General features: G+C 41.6%; 1 protein-coding gene across 1 annotated transcript; it reads right to left on the minus strand.

Moving 5' to 3' along the window:
- Positions 1 to 226: 226 nt before the first annotated feature.
- On the minus strand, positions 227 to 4,271 carry SLC25A5 (solute carrier family 25 member 5). The gene is made up of 4 exons (XM_081044082.1): positions 3,913 to 4,271; positions 2,417 to 2,903; positions 2,056 to 2,196; positions 227 to 1,699 (listed from the first exon to the last, which is right to left on the minus strand). The coding sequence occupies exons 1-4, from the start codon at positions 4,021 to 4,023 to the stop codon at positions 1,542 to 1,544; spliced, it is 897 nt and encodes a 298-aa protein (XP_080900208.1). The 5' UTR covers positions 4,024 to 4,271; the 3' UTR covers positions 227 to 1,541.
- Positions 4,272 to 21,643: the final 17,372 nt, after the last annotated feature.

Below are 21,643 nucleotides of genomic sequence, written 5' to 3' on the forward strand. Positions count from 1 at the left end.
CTTAATAATTATCATAGTTACCATTTATAGAGTGCTTATAATATATGTAGTATGGTAGATACATAAATTATTTAATCCTTGCAACAGCCCTCTGAGGCAGGCATTATTATCCTCAGTGTATCGCTGAGGAAAACTGAAACTTACAGAAATTAGGTAACTTGCCCAACACAATCAAGTGGCAGAATCCAAGCCTCTCTGATACCAAAAAAAAGTTTGGTTTTTTTTTCAACTTTATTAAGATCTTTAACATATAAAAATTGTACATATTTAAGGTGTACAACTTGTTTTGATGATATATGCACACATTGTGAAGAGTTAACAACTAAGATACACTACGATTCAGATTAAAGATCTAGGGTCCCCTGGGTATTGACGTATGCCATGCAGACCCCTGGTGAGTAGAACTTATGCTAGCAGGTGTGATGTTCCTCAGGAATGAGTTTTACCTGCACACGCAAATCACCTATCATTTTCTACTTTTAAAATTGTGGCTTGACAGGCATGATGCTTTATTCACAAATCACATGTTACAGGCAAAATCCATTGGATTTCTGAGGCTTACCAGGCACAGAAATTGCAAACATTGTCGTATAGATCCCAAATAAGGGCTTATTCAAAAAACAAACAAAAAACCTTAAATGTCTTCCATTGAGTGGACTTATTAGCATGTTCAACAAAATGCAAATACATTTCCTCTTCGTAAAATGAGTTTTGAGGTCATGGCAGATGTCTAGCTCTCCCTGTAATCTTTAACAGCAGTACAGTCTCAGCACTGTGCCAGCTCTAATCCTCTGCTTTGAATGGGATTAAATTAAAATGGATTGAGCCAGGTGAAGTTGGATGAGGGAAGGTAACTGGACAAAAATTATTACCTTATAGTTTATAATTCTTTGTTTGATGAGAAGAAATTCACATAACCATTTAAAAGTGAACATTTCAGCTTGTATTTCTTGATTAATAACCACAGGACTAGGAAACGTGGGTACATTTTACTTTTTATAGAAAGCTCATTCAGCTATGACCACCCACAGGCCATGGACCAATGGTTTTTGGATGCAGTGGGCCTGAATTTCATTTTGCTAATGTATTGGGAATGTTGATGGGTCACACAACCAAGCTATTCTTTGGTAAGTGGATGGCTAAAGATTGGTTTTAAAAGAAAGTTCTTCTTATCTCAGGAGATCTCGTAGCATTTATTAAACATGCATTTACTCAAATGTAGCACTTACTAAATTATAAAATACATTTTTATAGGAAAATAAACCACACAAAATTATATTTCAGATATTTTTATTTCTTCAATTGTATTATTTATTAGGAGTGACTGAAATAAAAAATATAATTGAGTCCCATCATTATCATGATCATCATGGAAATGGCTTTAGGAGAAAACTGGTCAGATGAATATTATTGCTTCCCATTTTCAACCGGTAAAATAGTTGCCATTGATAAATAGACAGTCAACAGTATGTCAAGAATGCTCAAGGTATGTTCCATAATACAACATGCCTGTTCACGGGGGCAGGGGACTAGGAAATAACTTATGTGAACTTCTTGATTTCATCATACAAGACAAGCACAAAAGCACCACCCATGCCTCTGAGAACATTGGACCATGCACCCTTGAAAAAAGCTTTGCCTCCTTCATCACGAGCAATCTTCCTCCAGCAGTCAAGTGTGCCTGTGTACATGATATCAGCTGCAAAGGATAAAGATATGGAGTTAGCGACTGAAGAATGATGAAATCCTAAAATTTACTGGACTGTTAGTTTTTTTAAAACCCAACATTTACACATCAGTGTGGGCAATACTGCAATATTAATGCTGTGACTGGAGAACAACAGTATGTAGACTACCCACTGGACTAACCTCTAATACCATTTAAGCACCCTCATTCATAGGCATCTAAAGGGCCTGCTCCAAGGCAGCAGTGCAGCAGACACAATCAACACCCTCCTGCGATCTGAACAGACTGCTGTTTTTCATGTCAGGCATCACTAGTTTATGCCTATGCCCCATGCCCACGTCTAAATCTTCTGCTCAAATGGAACTTACTTCCTTTGCGCCCCGACTGCATCATCATGCGGCGGCGCACAGTGTCAAACGGATAGGAAGTCAACCCAGCCACTGCTGTGACAGACTGTGCAATCATCCAGCTGATGAAGATGTGAGTATTCTTGGGATCTGGAAGCATTCCTGAGAATAGCAGAGAGACCTTTACCAGAAAGCAGTTTTATTGACTTCTTTTTGATGTTCCCCCTGACATCTCATCTGTATACAAAGGATGTACTGGATGACCTTGGCTGCCTTCAGCAATTCAAACAACACCTTTCTGGTTCCTGGAAAATTAGGATGGCATAATGATCTTTTAAATTACCTCATAAGAACACAGCTTCAAAGCACAGAACAAACTTACCCTTTGCAGTGTCATAGATACCGAAGTAGGCAGCTCGGTAGATGATTATACCCTGTACAGACACATTAAAGCCTTGATACAGGCCTTTAATTCCATCAGATTTGTAGATCTTAGCCAGGCAGTCACCAAGGCCTTTGAATTCCCTTTCAGCTCCAGCTTTGCCCACATCAGCTGCTAGACGGGTACGGGCAAAATCAAGGGGATACACAAAACACAAGGAGGTGGCCCCAGCAGCACCACCTGATGCCAAATTCCCAGCAAAGTAGCGCCAGAACTGGGTTCTCTTGTCTACACCACCCAGGAAGATCTGCTTGTATTTATCTTTGAAGGCAAAGTTGAGAGCCTGGGTGGGGAAGTATCTGATGACATTGGCCAGGTTACCACGCCAGAAGGACAGGACTCCCTGCTCCTTGGGGATACGAACCACACAGTCTATAATGCCCTTGTATTGCTTATCTGCGGTGATTTGCTTGCTGGCATGCTGCACCTGACAGACAAAAAGGAGGCCAACAGGGAGAGTTATAACCATGGAGAAAGGAAAAGGGAAGGGAATATATCATCTCAAAGCGATTTAAGATTAGCTCCTACCCCCTAGATCTAGGCTTCTGTATCACAGGCTGCACCCTTCTAACCCTCTGACGCTGTCACAGGTGGACGAGGTAATCTACACCGTTAGGGGCATTTTGTCTCCACCCCCTTGGGTGGGAAGGTGGCACCCTCAAACGGACCCGTGACTTTTAGACCTGGGAGAAAGGTCAGAGTCAGGTTCAGAGACATTAAGGAGAGTCCCACGTAGGGTGTGGACATCTTGGTGACCAGGGCCTACGCCTCAATTCTCCGGAGCTGATTCTGTCCCACTCCCCTAGAAGTGAGCCGTGGGCCACCCCAGGTCGCCTGTCGGGGTGTGCCCTATAGAGCCATAGGGCCGAAGCGGGAAGGCGCGCGACTCAGGCAACCAGGCCACGGGGACGCACCGGCGGCTGCGCGGAGGCGGACGCAGCAGGCACACACGCTTCCCGGTGCCGGCTTCCGGCCAGGCGAGGCTGAAGCGCGGCCGCTCGACCGGCCGCGTGGCCTCTTCAAGGCTGTGATCTCCTTGCCGCGACCTTGAGGTCTTCGGTAAGGCCAAGTGTTCCTCTTTCTAGTGCCGGCTTTCAGGCTTCGTCCTTGACCCCCAAGGCCCGGGGACACAACAAATCCCGGACTACCCCATCCGAGTTTGCGGCCTCCCGGATACCAAGGCCCCGGCCTTCGTCACCTTCCTCCGCCCCCGACCCCTTCCTAGATCCGGAACTTCAGGTCACTGAAGCACCTCCCTCGTGTTTGCCTTTTGGTCCGCCTCTGGGCCCCAGACCCAGGACCTCACGCTGCCACTTCCCCTAGCTTGTCTAAAGAGTTCGCCCCCCTCCATCCCTGAGGCCCTGCATTCTGCGCGACCCCCTCCCACATCACACACCCCCACCTTCCTGGTCGGGCTCTCAGACCCCAGGACTTACTTGCAGCAGCAGTTTGACCCGTTCGATGGGCGCTACCGCCGTCTTGGAGATGGCTGCGGCCACTCCACCTGCCAGGAAGTCCTTGGCGAAGGACACAGCGGCATCTGTCATATTGAAAGCGAAGAAGAGACTAGCGACTGAAAGCCTGAGCTAGACACCGGCTGGGACTCCAGGTTCTGGGGCGGAGCGAAGCAAATGGCCGATTTATATACGCGGAGCCGGCGCCTGGGTGGAGGGAGTCGGGGGCGGGCCCAGCGGGCGGTGCGCCGGGAGGCGGACCGCTGAGTGGCTCTGAGCTTGGGGGGAGGGGAGAGAAGCCGCAGAGTCCGGCCAGAGCAGCTCTCTGCAGCACCTGATCTGGCAGGAGGGAGGGGCCGCCCCAGGGAATACCCAAGATCCGGACTGTGGACCCTGGGAGAGACCTGGGAGCTGGGAGGGACGCTGAGGTCACCATGTACCTGGACAAAAACCTCTGGAGCAGTTCCGGGACGAGGGTGAGGCGCAGGATTTAAAGGGATGACAAAAAGAAACAATCTCAGTAATCAAGATAAATAATATTTCATGCAATATTTAAAATTTTTCATACAGGAAAACTACGGCCCGCTGGCCAGTTGCCAGTTTTAGTGAATAAAGTTTAATTGGAGGTCCCAGGCTTGGGATTAGGGTGAGAGAGGGTCGTGCAACTGCGGGTTACTGGGGTGGGGGGGCATGTGTTCGTCACGGACATTTGCATTACTTTTGAGTTCTCAAAATAGTGCATTAAAAATAATTGACTACTAAATTATTTGGCACCCACTTAAATTGTTTTTTTACTTTCTTTTCTTTTTTTTCCCTTTTCTTAAATTTATTGGGGTGACAATTGTTAGTAAAAGTACATAGATTTCAGGTGTACAATTCTGTAATACTTTATCTATATCTCACACTGTGTGTTCACCACCCAGAGTCAGTTCTCCTTCCATCACCATGTATTTGATCCCCCTTACCCTCGTCTCCCAACCCCCACCCCCTTACCCTCTGGTAACCACAAACTATTGTCTGTGTCTATGAGTTTCTGTTTCCCGTTTGTTTGTCTTGTTCTTTTGTTGTTTTTGGTTTATATACCACATATCACTGAAATCATAGGGTTCTCTGCTTTTTATGTCTGACTTATTTCACTCAGCATTATACTCTCAAGATCCATCCATGTCACAAATCTTCCTATATCATCTTTTCTTACCACCGAATACTATTCCATTGTGTATATATACCACCACTTCTTTATCCATTCATCCATCGAAGGACATTTTGGTTGTTTCTATGTCTTGGCCACCGTAAACAAAGCTGCAATGAACATTGGAGTACACGTTTCTTTATGTGTAAATGTTTTCAGATTTTTTTGGTAGATACCCAGGAGAAGGATTGCTGGGTCATATGGTAATTCTATTCGTAATTTTTTGAGGAACCTCCACACTGCCTTCCATAGCGGCTGTATCAGTCTGCATTCCCACCAACAGTGTATGAGGGTTCCTTTTTCTCCACAGCCTCTCCAACACTTGTCACTATTTGTCTTGTTAATGATAGCCATTCTGGCTGGGGTGAGGTGATATCTCATTGTGGTTTTTATTTGCATTTCTCTGATGATTAGTGATGTTGAGCATTTTTTCATATGTCTGTTTGCCATTTTTATGTCCTCTTTGGAGAAATGTCTCTTCAGGTCCTCTGCCCATTTTTCAATTGGGTTGTTTGTTTTTTGTTGTTGTTGAGTTGCATGAGTTCCTTGTATATTTTGGATATTAGCCCCTTATCGGAGGCACTGTTTGCAAAAATCTTCTCCCATTCAGTTGGTTGTCTCTTTATTTTGCCGAGAGCTCTTTTCCTGTGCAGAACTTTTTAAGTTTCATATAGTCCCATTTGTTTATTTTAGCTTTTACTTCCATTGCCTTTGGAGTCAAATTCATAAAATGCTCTTTGAACCCAAGATCCATAAGTTTAGTACCTATGTTTTCTTCTATGCAGTTTATTGTGTCAGGTCTTATGCTTAAGTCTTTGATCCATTTTGAATTGTTTTGGTACATGGTGACAGATAGCAGTCCAGTTTCATTCTTTTGCACGTGGCTATCCAATTCTCCCAGCACCATTTATTGAAGGGGCTGTCTTTCCTCCATTGTATGTCTTTAGCTTCTTTGTCAAAAATTATCTGTCCATATTTATGTGGTTTTATTTCTGGGTTCTCAATTCTATTCCATTGGTCTATGTGTCTGTTTTTCTGCCAATACCATGCTGTTTTGATTATTGTAGCCCTGTAGTACAAGCTAAAGTCAGGCAGTGTGATACCTCCAGTATTGTTCTTTTGTCTTAAGATTGCTTTGGCTATTCGGGGTCTTTTGTGGTTCCAAACAAATCTGATGATTTTTTGTTCTATTTCTTTAAAAAATGCCATTGGGATTTTGATGGGGATTGCATTAAATCTGTATATTGCTTTGGGTAATAAGGCCATTTTAACTATGTTGATTCTTCCAATCCATGAGCACGGAATGTCTTTCCATTTCTTTGTGTCTTCTTCAATATCTTTCAAAAATGTCTTATAGTTTTCAGCATATAGGTCCTTCACATCTGTGGGGACAAAGCCCCAAAAAGCAGTTTCCAGGCTCTCAGTCTTACATAGAAAGGTGCTGGCTCAGGTAGTAAATGGCCATCAACTGTGATCAGATGGCCAGCAGCTGTGGCTAGCTGGCCGTCAGCTGTAACCCGTAAGTCATTGGCCACTAATATAACTGCTGTGGCTACGCTAGCAGAAAAAGAAATGGGGGCTAGCAAGAAGATGGTGGGTGACAAGTGCAGACTGCTGTTAGGACAGCGAGTTGCAGATTATGTTGATCCTGTTTCCTGTGTCTTCATCCCAGCTGCCAGCGAAAATATATTGGTTTGACTCCCCTACCTATGGCTCCGTGGCTGTTCCTGTTTGGCTTTACCCTGTCCTGTGTTCTTATGTGGGGAGCGGGAGCTGAGACCCCACCGGACGCCCCGCATGACAACATCCTTGGTTAAGTTTATTCCTAGGTATTTTATTCTTTTTGCTGCAATTGCAAAAGGAATTGTTTTTGTATTTTTTTTTCTGATTTTTCATTGTTAGTATATGCAATGGACTTTTGTACGTTGATTTTGTAGCCAGCAACTTGACTGTATTCATTGATTGTTTCTAATAGCTTTTTGGTGGAGTCTTTAGGGTTTTCTATCTATAGCATCACGTCATCTGCAAAGAGTGATAATTTAACTTCTTCATTTCCAATTTGGATGCCTTTTATTTCTTTCTCTTGCCTAATGGCTCTGGCAAGGACTTCCAACACTATGTTGAAAAGCAGAGGTGATAGGGGACAGTCCTGTTGTGTTCCTGATCGTAGACCAAAGGGCTTCAGTTTTTCACCATTAATTATGAGATTAGCTGAGGACTTGTCATATATGGCCTTTAATTTGTTAAGGTATTTTCCTTCTATACTTATTTTATTAAGTGTTTTAATCATAAATGGATGTTGTATCTTGTCAAATTCCTTTTCTGCATCAATTTATATAATCATATGATATTTGACCTTTATTTTGTTTATCTGATGTGTCACATTGATGGATTTGCGGATGTTGAACCATCCTTGTGGCCCTGGGATGAACCCTACTTGGTCGTCATGAATAATCTTTTTAATGCATTGTTGTATTCGATTTGCTAGAATTTTGTTTAGGATTTTTGCATGTGTATTCATCAGAGATATTGGTCGGTAGTTTTCTTTTTTTGTGTTGTACTTACCAGGTTTTGGTATCAGGGTAATGTTGGCCTCATAAAATGGGTTAGGGAATACTGTCTCTTCTTCAATTTTTTGGAAGAGTTTGAGCAGGATTGGTATTAGATCCTCTTTGAAGGTTCGGTAGAATTCACTAGTGAAGCCATCTGGTCCCGGACTTTTGCTTTTGGGAAGGTTTTGGATGACTGATTCAATTTCTTTACTGGTGATCGGTCTGTTTAGATTTTCCAATTCTTCATAGTTCAGTCTAGGAAGGCTATATGTTTCTAAGAACTTGTCTGTTTCTTCTAGGTTATTGAATTTGGTAGCATATACTTTTTCATAGTATTCTTGAATGATCCTTTGTATTTCTGTGGTGTCCGTGATAACTTCCCCTTTTACATTTCTGATTTTGCTAATTAGTGTCTTCTCTCTTTTTATCTTAGTGAGTCTAGCCAAAGCTTTGTCACTTTTGTTAATCTTTTCAAAGAATCAGCTCTTTGTCACATTAATTTTTTCTATTGTCTTTTTGTTCTCTATTTCATTTAGTTCTGCTCTGATTTTTGTTATTTCCTTTCTCCTGCTGACCTTGGGTTTCACTTCTGCTTTTTCTAGTCCTTTAAGGTATCACATGAGGTTATCTATTTGGGATTTTTCTTGTTTCTTGAGATAGGCCTGTAATGATATAAATTTCCTTCTTAAAACTGCTTTCGCTGCATACCAAAAATTTTGGTAGGATGTATTTTCATTCTCATTTGTTTCTATGTATCTTTTGATCTCTCCTCTAATTTCTTCTTTGACCCAGTCGTTCTTTGAAAGCATGTTGTTTAATCTCCATGTATTTGTGTTTTTTCCTGCTTTCTTTTCGTGGTTGATATCCAATTGCAAAGCATTGTGATCAGAGATATGCTTGGTATGATTTCAATCTTATTTAATTTGCTGAGGCTGATTTTATGTCCCAATATATGGTCTATCCTTGAGAATTTTCCATGTATACCAGAAAAAAAATGTATAGTCTGATGTTTTAGGATGAAGTGCTCTGTATATATCAATTATGTCCATTTCATGTAATGTGTCATTTAGGGCTTCTATTTCGTTATTTATTTTCTGTTTGGATGATCTATCCATAGCTGTCAATGATGTATTTAAGTCCCCTAGTATAATTGTGTTTTGGTGAATTTCTCCCTTTAGTTCTGTTAGTAGTTGCTTGGTATATTTCGGTGCTCCCTGATTGGGGGCATAAATATTGATGACTGTTATGTCTTCTTCTTGTATAGTCCCCTTTACCATTATAAAATGTCCATCTTTGTCTCTTGTTATTTGTTTCACCCTGAAGTCTGTTTCATTTTTATCATTATGGCTCCACCTGATTTTCTCTGGGTACCATTTGCTTGGAGTGTCAATTTCCAGCCTTTTACTTCGAGTCTATACTTGTCCTTGTAGCTGAGATGTTTCTCTTGGAGACAGCATATGGTTGGTGTTAGTTTTTTGACCCTATCTGCTCCTCTGTGCCTTTTTATTGGTGAGTTCAGTTCATTTACATTTAAGGTGATTATTTTTTTTTCCTAGACAGGTTTTATTTTTTATTTTTTATTAGTTTCAGGTGTACAAGACAAGGTAATACTTAGACATTCATCATTTATATCCCTTACACTGTGAACCCCCCTCCCCCCATCCATTATCCCTCCAACCTCACACCCAGCCATCACATTATATATATAAAATTATAGTTGGCATTCATTAATGTTTAGCTTCTAGTGTACAATGCCATGATCAGGCATCCACATTATCTCTGAGGTGGTCTCCCATATAGGACGCATGTCCATCGGATACCCAACAAAATCTTTACGACATTATTGATTAAGTTCCCCAAATTAATTTTCAGTAAACCCTGAGGCCATCTTGTGGTTACCAGCTGCTTCCTAATCCCTCCATAAGGTGATTATTGATACATGAGGATTTCCTGTCCTTCTATCTGTAGTTTTCTGGTTAGGCTGTGTCTCCATTGTTTCTTTGACTTTTTGTTGTTTTCTGTTATTTCTGTGTGGTGGTATTCTATGATGTTTCCCTCTGTTTCTTCTTTTATTATAGTATATATTTCAATTCTGGATTTTTTTTGAGTGGTTATCCTTAAGATTATGTAAAAGAAAGTTTGGTGTTTAGAGTATTCCATTTTCTTCAGCACGCTTACTTTCTCCATTCGCATATTCCGGTTCAGGCCTTTACTCTCCTTCTTTTTATGTTTTGGTTGCCACAAATTGTCCCTGTTGGTGCTGGTCTAATAGCCTCCTTTAGTATTTCTTGTAGTGCAGGTCGTGTATTAGACAATTCCCTCAGTTTCTGTATGTCTGGAAAGGTCTTTATTCCTCCTTCATATCTAAAGGATATTTTTGCTGGATATATTATTCTTGGCTCATGATTTCTCTCTTTCAATAGTTTGAATATTTGGTTCCACTCCCACCTGGCTTGTAGAGTTTCTGCTGAAAAATGTGATGATAATCTAATGGGCTTCCTATTTAGGTTACCGTCTTCTTTTCCCTGGCTGCCTTGAGGATTCTTTCTTTGTTGTAGATTTTAGATAGCTTCAATACAATGTGCCTTGGAGAAGGCCTGTTGGGATTGAGGTAATTAGGTGTTCTATTTGCTTCTTTGATTCGAGGATCCAGTTTTGTCCATAAGTTTGGGAAGTTCTCATCAACAATTTGATTGAATATATTGTCTTTTCCCCTCTCTCTTTCTTCTCCTACTGGTATGCCTATTATTCTTATATTGCTGTTTCTGATGGAGTCAGAAGGTTCTTGTAGAGTTCTTTCATTTCTTTTAAGTCTCAAGTCTCTTTCTTTTTCCATCTGTGTCATTTCCAGGTTTCTATCTTCGATGTCACTGATTCTTTCCTCTACCTGGTCAACTCTACTACCTAAGCTGGTTATTTCATTCTTTATTTCTTCTATTGCGTTGTTAATCTCCAGAAATCCTCTTTGGTTCTTTTTTAAATTTCAATCTCTTTTGTAAAATGCTCATGTTGTTCTTTGATTGTTTCTGATTTCCTTAAACTGCCTTTCTGTGTTTTCTTGCATCTCGTTGAGTTTTTTCAGAACTGCAATCTTGATTTCTCTGTCATTTAAGTCACATGTTTCCATATCTTTAAGTTCCTTTTCTGGAGACTTTTCACTTTCTTTCTGAGCTGTCTTGTTACCTCGGTTATTCATGGCAATTACTGATTAATTATTTCTCTTCCTAGACATCTACAGGAGTGGTTTCTGCAACAGGATGATAGGAAGAAGTCTTTCTTTTTTTTCCCAGTACTTGTCGGTAGAATGTTTTATTTTCTCTCGGAGTGTAGCGTTTTTTTTTCTCTCTCACATGGTAGTGCTATGTTTTCTCTTCACTATTCCAACTTTTGACACAATGGGGGGATTCCCTGGGAGACAGGCTACTCGTCTGTTAACAGTTTGCCTGGGTCACAGGGCGCAGTGTCCGTGGAGGTATGCGGAGAGCTTTTAAAGTTTCAAAGCTCTTCCTGCACCAGATTCAGTGCCAGTATGTTTCAGCAGTTCTGTTTACGCTGCAGGGATCCATCCAGATAAGTGGAGCCAGGGGCGGGGTGAGTTGTGAGAGGTGGTCCAGAGAAATGGCAGCGACCACCACAGCCGGTCCTGCTTTCTCAGCTCCCTCCCCTTTGCCTGAACTAGTTTGGCTGCGAATCTGTGTCTGGGGTCCACAGTTCTCAGAGCAGCAAATATTCTGTTCTTTTGATCTGACACTGCTACTGTTCCGCTTCTAGCACCGGGCAGGTGGGGCGTGGCGAGCTCTGGATGGTAGGGAGTTGGCGGCTAGTCTCAGTGCCCAAGGCTTCTGTCCTCTGCTCGGCAGTGAGGACATAAACCATGGTTTTCAGCCTTCTTCCCTCAGTCTTTTCTCCGAAGTCTCTGCCGTGAGCGTTGGGTTCAGCCGTGTTTTATGTTGACCTCTCAGCCCTGTGGGCCATAAGTGGAGCCCTAGCAGTCCGAGTTCTTCCCTCTCCCACAGCTGCGGTAGTTCCGGGATGCAGCGAGCTAAGAGCACTGAGCTAGGTCTGCGCCCTCACCCGCGCGGCTGTCTCCACACTTCTCCCTTCCCTCCTCCTCCGCTCATGCCATTTGCTTCCCTTTAGGTGAATTCAGTAGTGGGCCTGTTCGTCTTGCTTGTGCTGTGCAGCTAGTACTTTGTGGAGTTATTGTCCGATTAGATGTAAATTCCAGGGGAGCTTACAGAGGCTCACCTCATGCTGCCATTTTGATGACGTCTGGCACCCAGTTAAATTTTGCACCAAGGCAAGTACCTCATCCTAGACTTGGCACTGCCCTGGAGTTTTGACAGTAGGACCAGAGAAAATTGGGGTAACAGCAGAGCTGGGACACTGTCAGCGTGCTCCAGATCGCGGTTTGCAAATCTTCCAGAGGTGGGAAAATTAGCAAGAAGCCAAATCCTGTAGTACCTCAGTTTTCCAACATCTCCGTTGACGAACATTTGGTTTATGAATGCTGTAAACCCGGAAGTAAATGCTTTGGTTTTCCAACACGACTCAGAAGTCGAACATGTCACATGGCTTCCGATGAGTGTAAGATCCTGAGGCCCAGCTGTCGGCTGTTTTCAAACGTTTCAGACCTCGTGGATTATGTTCCACAACCGAGGTACCACTGTATATAGGTTGTACTGGGGAGGTTAAGAGGCTGTGAACTAGGTTGACATTTGGATCCCAGGACTCCAGGTGAAATGAACTCTTGATTGAGTAGATTCCTGAACTCCAAAAATGTTTAGAGTAATCAGTAGAATTAGATTGATGACCATTATGTCAATGGACAAGTGCTTACTGAACCCCTTAATCCCTGCACTGGGTAAGCATTTGCCACACATGTCCTTAAAAATCTACTTATTAGTATGAATGCACTCTCTCAGGTTCAGAACAGGAGCCAAGAGTGTAATCACAAATCTTGTCTAACTAATTACAACAATGTTTCTAAAAATAAGGATAACTGTTGAAAACTGCAATTGTAGCTAAACCCTAGGTGCCCAATATGCTGAATACATAGTGGTCATATCCCTTCCTTTCCTGCCCTCTCCCACTTTCTCCAGAACTTCTTGTCAAAGGACCCAATTCTAGGGTTCCTCAAGGATTGTCAGGTCCTTCCTCTAAGTATACTTTGCAATTTGTTAGTTTTCCCAAGAACCCCAGCACACACCACAAGTGTTCAAAGAAGAGCAAGTTTGAATCCAGTTTTATTGATCCTGGGGCATATCTTTGACCTGTGTTCATAAGAGGCTGCTACTTTTCTCGTTAGCTGATTGTAACAGTGATGCAGCTGCATACAGAAATGACCTTGCTGTAAAGTTTCAGAAAACGATAGAGTATATTCTCTGAAAGTGATTCACTCCTCTAGTACCAGGGAGAGAATTAACAGCTAAAGCAAAAATCTACAGAGCATTTTATTTAGAGGGAGGTGGTTTTTAGAATGCATTTCAAAATAAAATGCAAAACCTTTCTAGTTTGAACCTGTGCATTAATGCATTTTATTCAAATGTTAATTACTCTTTGAAATTCCGGGCTTTCACTTATCCCTTTTCTACCTCTCATGGCCACATCTGCTACTCCCTTTGAGTACGATGTCTTTATTATATTCTATGCCAGATCCCTTTTACTGTTTCAAGCAATTCCACATTTATTGCTTTGTCAGATTCCTATCTCTCCACAAAAAGATGATCAAATAATTACATAGAATTTGACCCTTTGGGTATCAAAAGTATAGTTTTCCTGAAGATGAAATACAAGATGCCTCATTTAAAAGCAACTTTATGCCATGACTTGGTATTTTTCCAAATCCACTGTGAGATGGAGCTCTCCTAGTTGCCTATGACCAGGTATACTTCAAGGAGTCAGATGTTCTCAGAAGTGTCAAGGTCATAAAAAACAAAGAAAGACTGAGGAACCGTCACAAATTAAAGGAGACTAAGGAGGACAATGACAGCTTAATGCAATGTGTGATCCTGGTTTGGGTCCTGGACCAGAAAAAGGACTGTGGTGATATTATTGAAATTCGAATATCTGTGGATTAGTTAATAGTATTCTACCACTACTATTCTGTGTTACAGTGGTTAGGGAAGGTGTTAACATTTGGGAAAGCTGAGTGAAAGACATATGGAAATTCTTTGTACCAATTTTCTTTTTGGCAAAATTTTTATGTCTGAAGGTTAAAAAAATAAAGAAGATAAAAGAAACCAGTAGCAAAAGCCTGGGGTCGGCCCGGTGGCTCAGGCGGTTAGAGCTCCATGCTCCTAACTCTGAAGGCTGCCGGTTCGATTCCCACATGGGCCAGTGGGCTCTCAACCACAAGGCTGCCAGTCCGATTCCTCGAGTCCCACAAGGGATGGTGGGCAGCGCCCCCTGCAACTAAGATTGAGCACAGCACCTTGAGCTGACCTGCCGTTGAGCTCCCAGATGGCTCAGTTGGCTGGAGCGTGTCCTCTCAACCACAAGGTTGCCGGTTTGACTCCCGCAAGGGATGGTGGGCTGTGCCCCCTACACCTAGTAACGGCAACTGGACCTGGAGCTGAGCTGCACCCTCCACAACTAAGACTGAAAGGACAACGACTTGACTTGGAAAAAAGTCCTGGAAGTACACACTGTTCCCCAATAAAGTCCTGTTCTCCTTCCCCAATAAAAATAAATAAATAAAAAATAAGAAAAGCCCAGGAAAATAGAGACTAATATTAATGATAATGATGTTGATACTGATATATGGCTAGTCAATTCATTAAAAATGAGTTCCTCCAGTGAGGCAGAGTGGGGGCTGTCTGTGTTAGTAACTACTGTGTTTGTGGAAGCTATGTAGACTACAAGTGTAATTAAGAAAGAGGAACTAAAACTAAGATAGTGCTTAGTAATTCTCAAGAAAAAACAAGGAAGAGGTCAGAAATGATACTTAAGGCCTCAGGTTTCTATGTACCAATACCCAGAATATGGGTAATATAGTGAATGTAAAATGTTAATAGAGGGTGGCCAACCAGTTAGTTGGAGCGTGGTGCTGGTGGCACCAGGGTTACCAGTTCGATCCCCACATGGGCCACTGTGAGCTGTGCCCTCCTTAAAAATAAAAAAGTAATAATTAAATGTTAATACAAGCAGGAAAACACAAATTTTTAAAAGATTTTATTGGGGAAGGGGAACAGGACTTTATTGGGGAACAGTGTGTACTTCCAGGACTTTTTTCCAAGTCAAGTTGTTGTCCTTCCAATCTTAGTTGTGGAGGGTGCTGTTCAGCTTCAAGTTGTTGTCCTTTCAGTCTTAGTTGTGGAGGGCGCAGCTCAGCTCCAGGTCCAGTTGCCATTGCTCGTTGCAGGGGGTGCAGCCCACCATTCCTTGCGGGAGTCGAACCGGCAACCTTGTGGTTGAGAGGCCGCACTCCAACCAACTGAACCATCCAGGAGCTCAGCGGCAGCTCAGCTCAAGGTGCGGTGTTCAATCTTAGTTGCAGGGAGCGCTGCCCACCATCCCTTGCGGGACTTAGGAATCGGACTGGCAACCTTGTGGTTGAGAGCCCACTGGCCCATGTGGGAATCGAACCGGCAGCCTTCGGAGTTAGGAGCATGGAGCTCTAACCACCTGAGCCACCGGGCCGGCCAGGAAAACACAATTTTATAGGTGTTGTTCAAACTTGGTGGAATGGGACTTCTGACTGGCATCTGGAAAAGAAAGGGTAAACCTGTTCAGAGAGATAACATATAGAAGGAGAGCAGAGCAGTAATATATCAAGAAGGTATAATCAGTAATTCATTGACTGGAGGGTGAAAGGCATTCAGTGAAAATGAAAGGGAGAAATTAAAGTCATTGTAGTTGTGGGAGACTGACTAGATAGATAAAAGTTCTGAGTGGTACTTCATAAAACCATCACATAGGTGAGAAATAGTAAATTTCTGCTGGAAGGTTCATTATTCTGATAGCAACACATTGAATAAATTCTTGACTCTCTTGCTGCTGATTATAGTTCTCAGAAGACTGAAGAAACAGAGAGAGGTAAATTGCTAAACTGGGCTTAATCCTGATAATAAATAAGGAAGATCTGGTTAGAAAAGTAAAAATGACAAGAATCTTGGGGAAACTGACCATGTCATCTGGATCTGTTATGCAGAAGAAGGCTAGGCATGGTCAGATAGGTTAACTAACGTGGTGTGTGTGTGTGTGTGTGTGTGTGTGTGTGTGTGTGAGAGAGAGAGAGAGAGAGAGAGAGAGAGAGAGAGAGAGAGAGAGGAAAAGGATCAGAGAAAAAATGAATATGATCTTCTTGCCAAACAGCAAAAGGGAAAGATAGCTCAGGGGGGCAAGAGATTCCAAAGATTCAGACCTGTACAATTTGGAAAAATTCCAATGAGAAATTAAAAAGGCAGAGAGATCTAATAAACTAAAATGTCCTTACAGATTATTCTGTAAGCTCAGATTTTAAAAGTACATGCCCTGTTTCCCTGAAAATAAGACTTAACCAGACCATCAGCTCTAATGAGTATTTTGGAGCAAAAATTAATATAAGACCTGGTCTTATAGTAAAATAAGATTTGGTATGATATGATATTAAAGACCCTATATTATAGTAAAATAAGACTGGGTCTTATATTAATTTTTCCTCCAAAAGATGCGTTAGAGCTGATTGTCCAGCTAGGTCTTATTTTCGGGGAAACACGGTATGTATAAACAGAGTCTGGTACATAGTAAGCATTCAGTACACGTTAGATGTTATTAATACTTAGAAAAATACTAACTTAGGTTGACTAACTCTGAGTTTTAATGACCAAATCACTCCATCACTGTTGAAGTAGGGTGGTAAGGCAGTTCTGCATCCCTGGTAAGGGCTCGATCTATAATCTAGCGATCATATTAGAGGCCATATAAGCAGGAATCTCTAAGAGGTTCCCAGATCAAGCACTCTCAGTTTTCAGACCTGGCTTGCATTTGCAATATGGAAGACCTTAACATCACACTTGTGTTTGCAGTGTAATTACTGAGGAGAAGACAATCATTTGTGGGCCAATTTTGCTATTTCTAGTCTCTCACTTCAGTTTCTGGAACAATCTTGCTTATGTCAGTTTTTATCACATCACCTTATGCTGCTCGAGAAACCAGTGACTCCTCTTTGCTTAGAGGACCAAACCTAAGCTCCTCAATTTAGCATTTGAAGCCCTTTTCTCTCTCCCTCCCCCAAGGATTTTATTTCTGGCCCCTCTGGGCAGGCCTAGAAAGCATTTGATGGATTCCATCCCTGGGGTAAGTGCTTTTAAAACAAAACAATAGTCTTACTGCGGTATAATCACCACACAATAAAACTGCACATATTTAAGGTGTGCAATTGGTAAGTTTTTACATATGTATGCACCTATGAAACCATCACCACAATTAAGATAGTGAATATCATTCACTACCCTAAATTTTCTTGTGCCTCATTGTAATCCCTCCCTCTCTCCCCAAGCAACTACTGATCTGCTTTCTGTCACTATAGTTTGTATTTCCTAGAATTTTATGTAAATGGAATCAAAGTATGTACCCCTTTTTTTGGGGTGAGTTGGGGGTTGGCTTCTTTTATATATATATATATATATGTATATATATATATGTATATGATTCATGCATGCTTTTTGTGTATCAATAGTCCATTCTTTTCAATTGCTAAGCAATTCCATTGTTTGGATATATCACATTTTGTTTATCCACTCATCAATTGGTAGACATTTGGGTCATTTCCACTTATGAATGATGCTGCTATAAATATGCCTATACAAGTTTTATGTGGACATATATTTCATTTCTGTGGTATATATACCTAGGAGTGGAATTGCTGGGTCATATGGTAACTCCGTGTTGAGCCATTTGAGGAATTGCCACACTGTAAAATGACTGTACCATTTTGCATCCCCAACAGCAGGGTACAAGAGTTCCAGTTCCTCCATATCTTGAGGCCTTTCTTTAGCCACCATCTCCTCAATGTCCTTTTTTTGTTGCTTACCCCTCCCCCAGGAGTTTCTTCCCATCTACTCCTTTGGTGGTCTCATTCAGTCTCTTGGCTTTAAATGCCATCTGTCTGCTGATGACACCCAAATTTCTGCCTCTGGCCACCACTCTCCCCTGAACTCCAGACTAATCCCAGTTTGCCTAGGACAGTTTGGTTTATGCTTATTATCCTGACATTATTATTAATAGTGTTTTGATATATTAGTTTTCTATTGTTGCTATAACGAATTATTGCAAACTCAGCGGCTTAAGCAACACAGATTTGTTATCCTACAGTTATGGAGATCAGAAGTCTGATGTGGATCTCACTGGGCTAAAATCAAAGTGTCTGGCCAAACTGCATCCCTTTGTGGAGATTGTTGGGGAATGTCTGTTTCCTGGCTCATTCAGTTTGTTGGCTGAATTCAGTTCCTTGTGGTTGTAAGACTGAAGTCTCCATTTCTTTGCTAGCAGTCAGGTAAGGGTTATTCTCAGCTTCTAAATGCCACCCCTATTCCTTGGCTCCTGAGCTCGTTTTTCTTCAAAGCCAGCAACAGTGAGTCAAGTTCTTATCATGCCCCATTTCTTCTGCCTCTTGTTCTGTCCCCAAGTCTCTCCGAACCACTCTTCCACTTTTAAGGACTCATTTGATTAGATTGGGCCCATCCAGATAAACCGTGGTAATCTCTCCATCTCAATATCCTTAACCTTAATCATATTTGCAAAGTCCCTTTTGTCAGGTAAGGTAAATTTTCACGATTCTAGGGATTAGGGTGTGGACACCCTGAAGGGAGGGGGGCGGGGCGTCATTATTCTGTCTATCACAACTGGTTTGGACAAGTACACAGACAGCCTATGCTTGAGACAACTGTCTACTTGGATGTCTGATGGGACATTTCAAATTTAACATGCCTAAAAGAGACTTTTTAATTCCTTTCCCACCAAAACTCTGGCCTCACTAATTTTCCCCACATTAGCAAACAGCAACATCATCTACCTTGTTAATTAAGTCAAAAGCCAAAAACCTGGCTGCCATTTTGATTCTGTCCTTTTATTCCCTATACTCAATCGCTCAGAAAATCCTGCTGAGGCCAACTCCAGAGTATGTCTTGAACCCATTCATTCTTTTCCATCTTCATTGCTACCATTCTAGCCCAAGCTATCATGTCTTACTTGGACTTTGTAATAGTCTCTTAACTGATCCTCCCTCTCACAGCCTCATTTCCCTCCAATCTATTATCCATACAGCAACCAGAGAGAAATTTTTAAAATGAAAATCAAATTGTATTGCTTCTCTGCATAAAAACTTACAATGATTCCCTCACTGCATTTAAAGTAAAATCTAACTTCTTTCTACAGCCCAAATGACCACATATGATCTGGCTCTTTGTCTAACCTCCTCTCATACTCTCTCTCACTCACTCACCACACTTTGGCTACCTTCACCTCTTTTCCATACTTTGTTTTTTCCCACTACCAGCACCACTTTGGCACCTTCTGTTTTCTCAGCCAGGAATTCTCTTCCTAGTTCTTTGCATGGTTGGTTCATTCTCACCCTCCAGGCTCATCTCAAATGTCACTACTCAGAGTGGCCTTCCCTGGCTTCCTGATTTAAAATATTTCCCTCACTCCTACATATTTCTCTAATAAAGCACCCTGTTTATTTCCCTCATAACTTTGCAATCTATAATTAGATAACTTGTTGATTCATTTATTTCTTTATTGACTGCTGCTTTCACTAGAATGTAGGCTCCATGAGGGCAAGGGCCTTATCTGACTTATGTATCACTGTGTTCAGAGTGCCCAGTAGTTGAATAAAGGCATGAAGCCAGTCTTTCTTTTTTTTTTTTAAATTGGGGAATATTGGGGAACAGTGTGTTTCTCCAGGGCCCATCAGCTCCAAGTCATTGTCCTTCAATCTAGTTGTGGAGGGCGCAGCTCAGCTCCAAGTCCAGTCGCTGTTTTCAGTCTTAGTTGCAGGGGGCACAGCCCACCATCCCATGCGGGGATTGAACCAGCAACCTTGTTGTTAAGAGCCAACTGAGTCATCTGGCCGCCCGAAGCCGGTCTTCTTAATCTATCCCAAACATGTATGCTTGCTTCAATCTCTGTGACATTGCATATGACATGCCTTCAATCTGCAATGCCCTCCAACTTATTCTTGACTAACATCCTCTCACTTCCTTCAAAATTTAGTTCAAGACTCATTACCTCCCAAACCCCTTGCTCATTACTGGCCTTTCTCACTTGATGATCCCAGAAATCATTGGTACATGGAGCCCCATAGCAATATTGTAAACAGCTGTTACCACATTATTATGCGTTTGCTTATATCACTTTGTAATCATAGTCATTTCACATACCTGTATGTAGCTAAGTTTTGTTCCTTAACACTGTAAATTACTACTGGGTCAATAGTGCCTCACACTTTATAACCCTCCTAAAGTACTTAGTCCAATTTGGTGCACATTGCCAGCCATAAAGCAGAACATTCCAATCATAACTCTGAGAAAATGAAAATAGCTGGAAGCTCATTTTAGGAACAGAACTAGAGTTTTAAAGAGTTGTTTTGAAATTAGAAAAATGAGGCATATGCTTTTCTCTACTTAACTTATTTTTTATTTTTTAAAAACTTTATTGGGGTGACATTTGTTAGTAAAATTACATAGATTTCAGGTGTACAATTCTGTATTACATCATCTATAAATCCTATTGTGTCTTCACCACCCAGAATCAGTTCTCCTTCCATCACCATATATTTGTTACCCCTTACCCTCATCTCCCTTCCCCCACCCCTCTTACCCTCTGGTAACCACTAAACTATTGTTTGTGTCTATGAGGTTTTTTTTGTTATTTTTAATATATATTTTTTATTAGTTTCAGGTGCACAAGACAAAGTATTACTTAGAGGTTTATCATTTATATCCCTCACACTGTGGACCCCCCTCCCCCCATCCATTATCTCTCTGACATCGCACCGAGCCATGACATTTCCATTGTCTCCACTGCCAATGCTGTACTCGGCCTCTTGTAAGTATATACATACATATGTATACATATGTATATAAAATTTTATTTGGCATTCATTATTGTTCAGCTTCAGGTGTACATTGCAGTGATCAGGCATCTACATCTTCCCTGAGGTGGTCTTCCAAATGGGAGACGTGTCCATCGAATATCCTACAAAATCTTTACAAATTTATTGATTACGTTCCCCAAATTAATTTTGAAAACCCCGTGGCCATCTTGTGGTTACCAACTGTTTTCTAATCCCCTCACCTTCCCCCTTATCCCCACCCCCCCTCCCATCTAACAACCCTCAGTTTATCCTCTTTGTCTCCAAAACTGCTTCTGATTAGTTCATTCACTTATTCTCTTCTTTAGATTCCACATATAACTGAGATCACATGGTACTTGTCTTTCTCTGACTTATTGCACTTAACGTAATGTTCTCTAGGTCCACCCATGTTGTTGCAAATGGTAAGATTTCTTTCTTCTTTATGGCTGCGTAATACTCCATTGTATAAATGTGCCACAATTTCTTAATCTAGTCATCTACTGATGGGCATTTCGGTTGTTTCCATGTCTTGGCTATTGTGTATAGTACTGCAATAAACATAGGAGTGCATACAGATTTTTGAATTGGAGTTTTGGATTTCTCCGGATAGATAACCTAGGAGTGGAATTACTGGATCATAGGTAGTTCCATTTTCAGATTCCTGAGATACCTCCATACTGTTTTCCATAGTGGCTGCACCAATCTGCAATCCCACCAACAGTGCACTAGCGTTCCCTTTTCTCCACATACGCACCAGCACTTGCTGTTTGTTGATTTATTGATGATAGCCATTTTGACTGGGGTAAGGTGGTATCTCATTGTGGTTTTTATTTGCATTTCTCTGATGGTTAGTGAGGTTGAGCATTTCTTCATATGTCTGTTTGCCATCTGTATGTCCTTTTTAGAAAAATG

The sequence above is a fragment of the Rhinolophus hipposideros genome, assembly GCF_964194185.1.
Source record: "Rhinolophus hipposideros genome assembly, chromosome: X".
In the NCBI taxonomy this organism is placed as follows: domain Eukaryota; kingdom Metazoa; phylum Chordata; class Mammalia; order Chiroptera; family Rhinolophidae; genus Rhinolophus; species Rhinolophus hipposideros.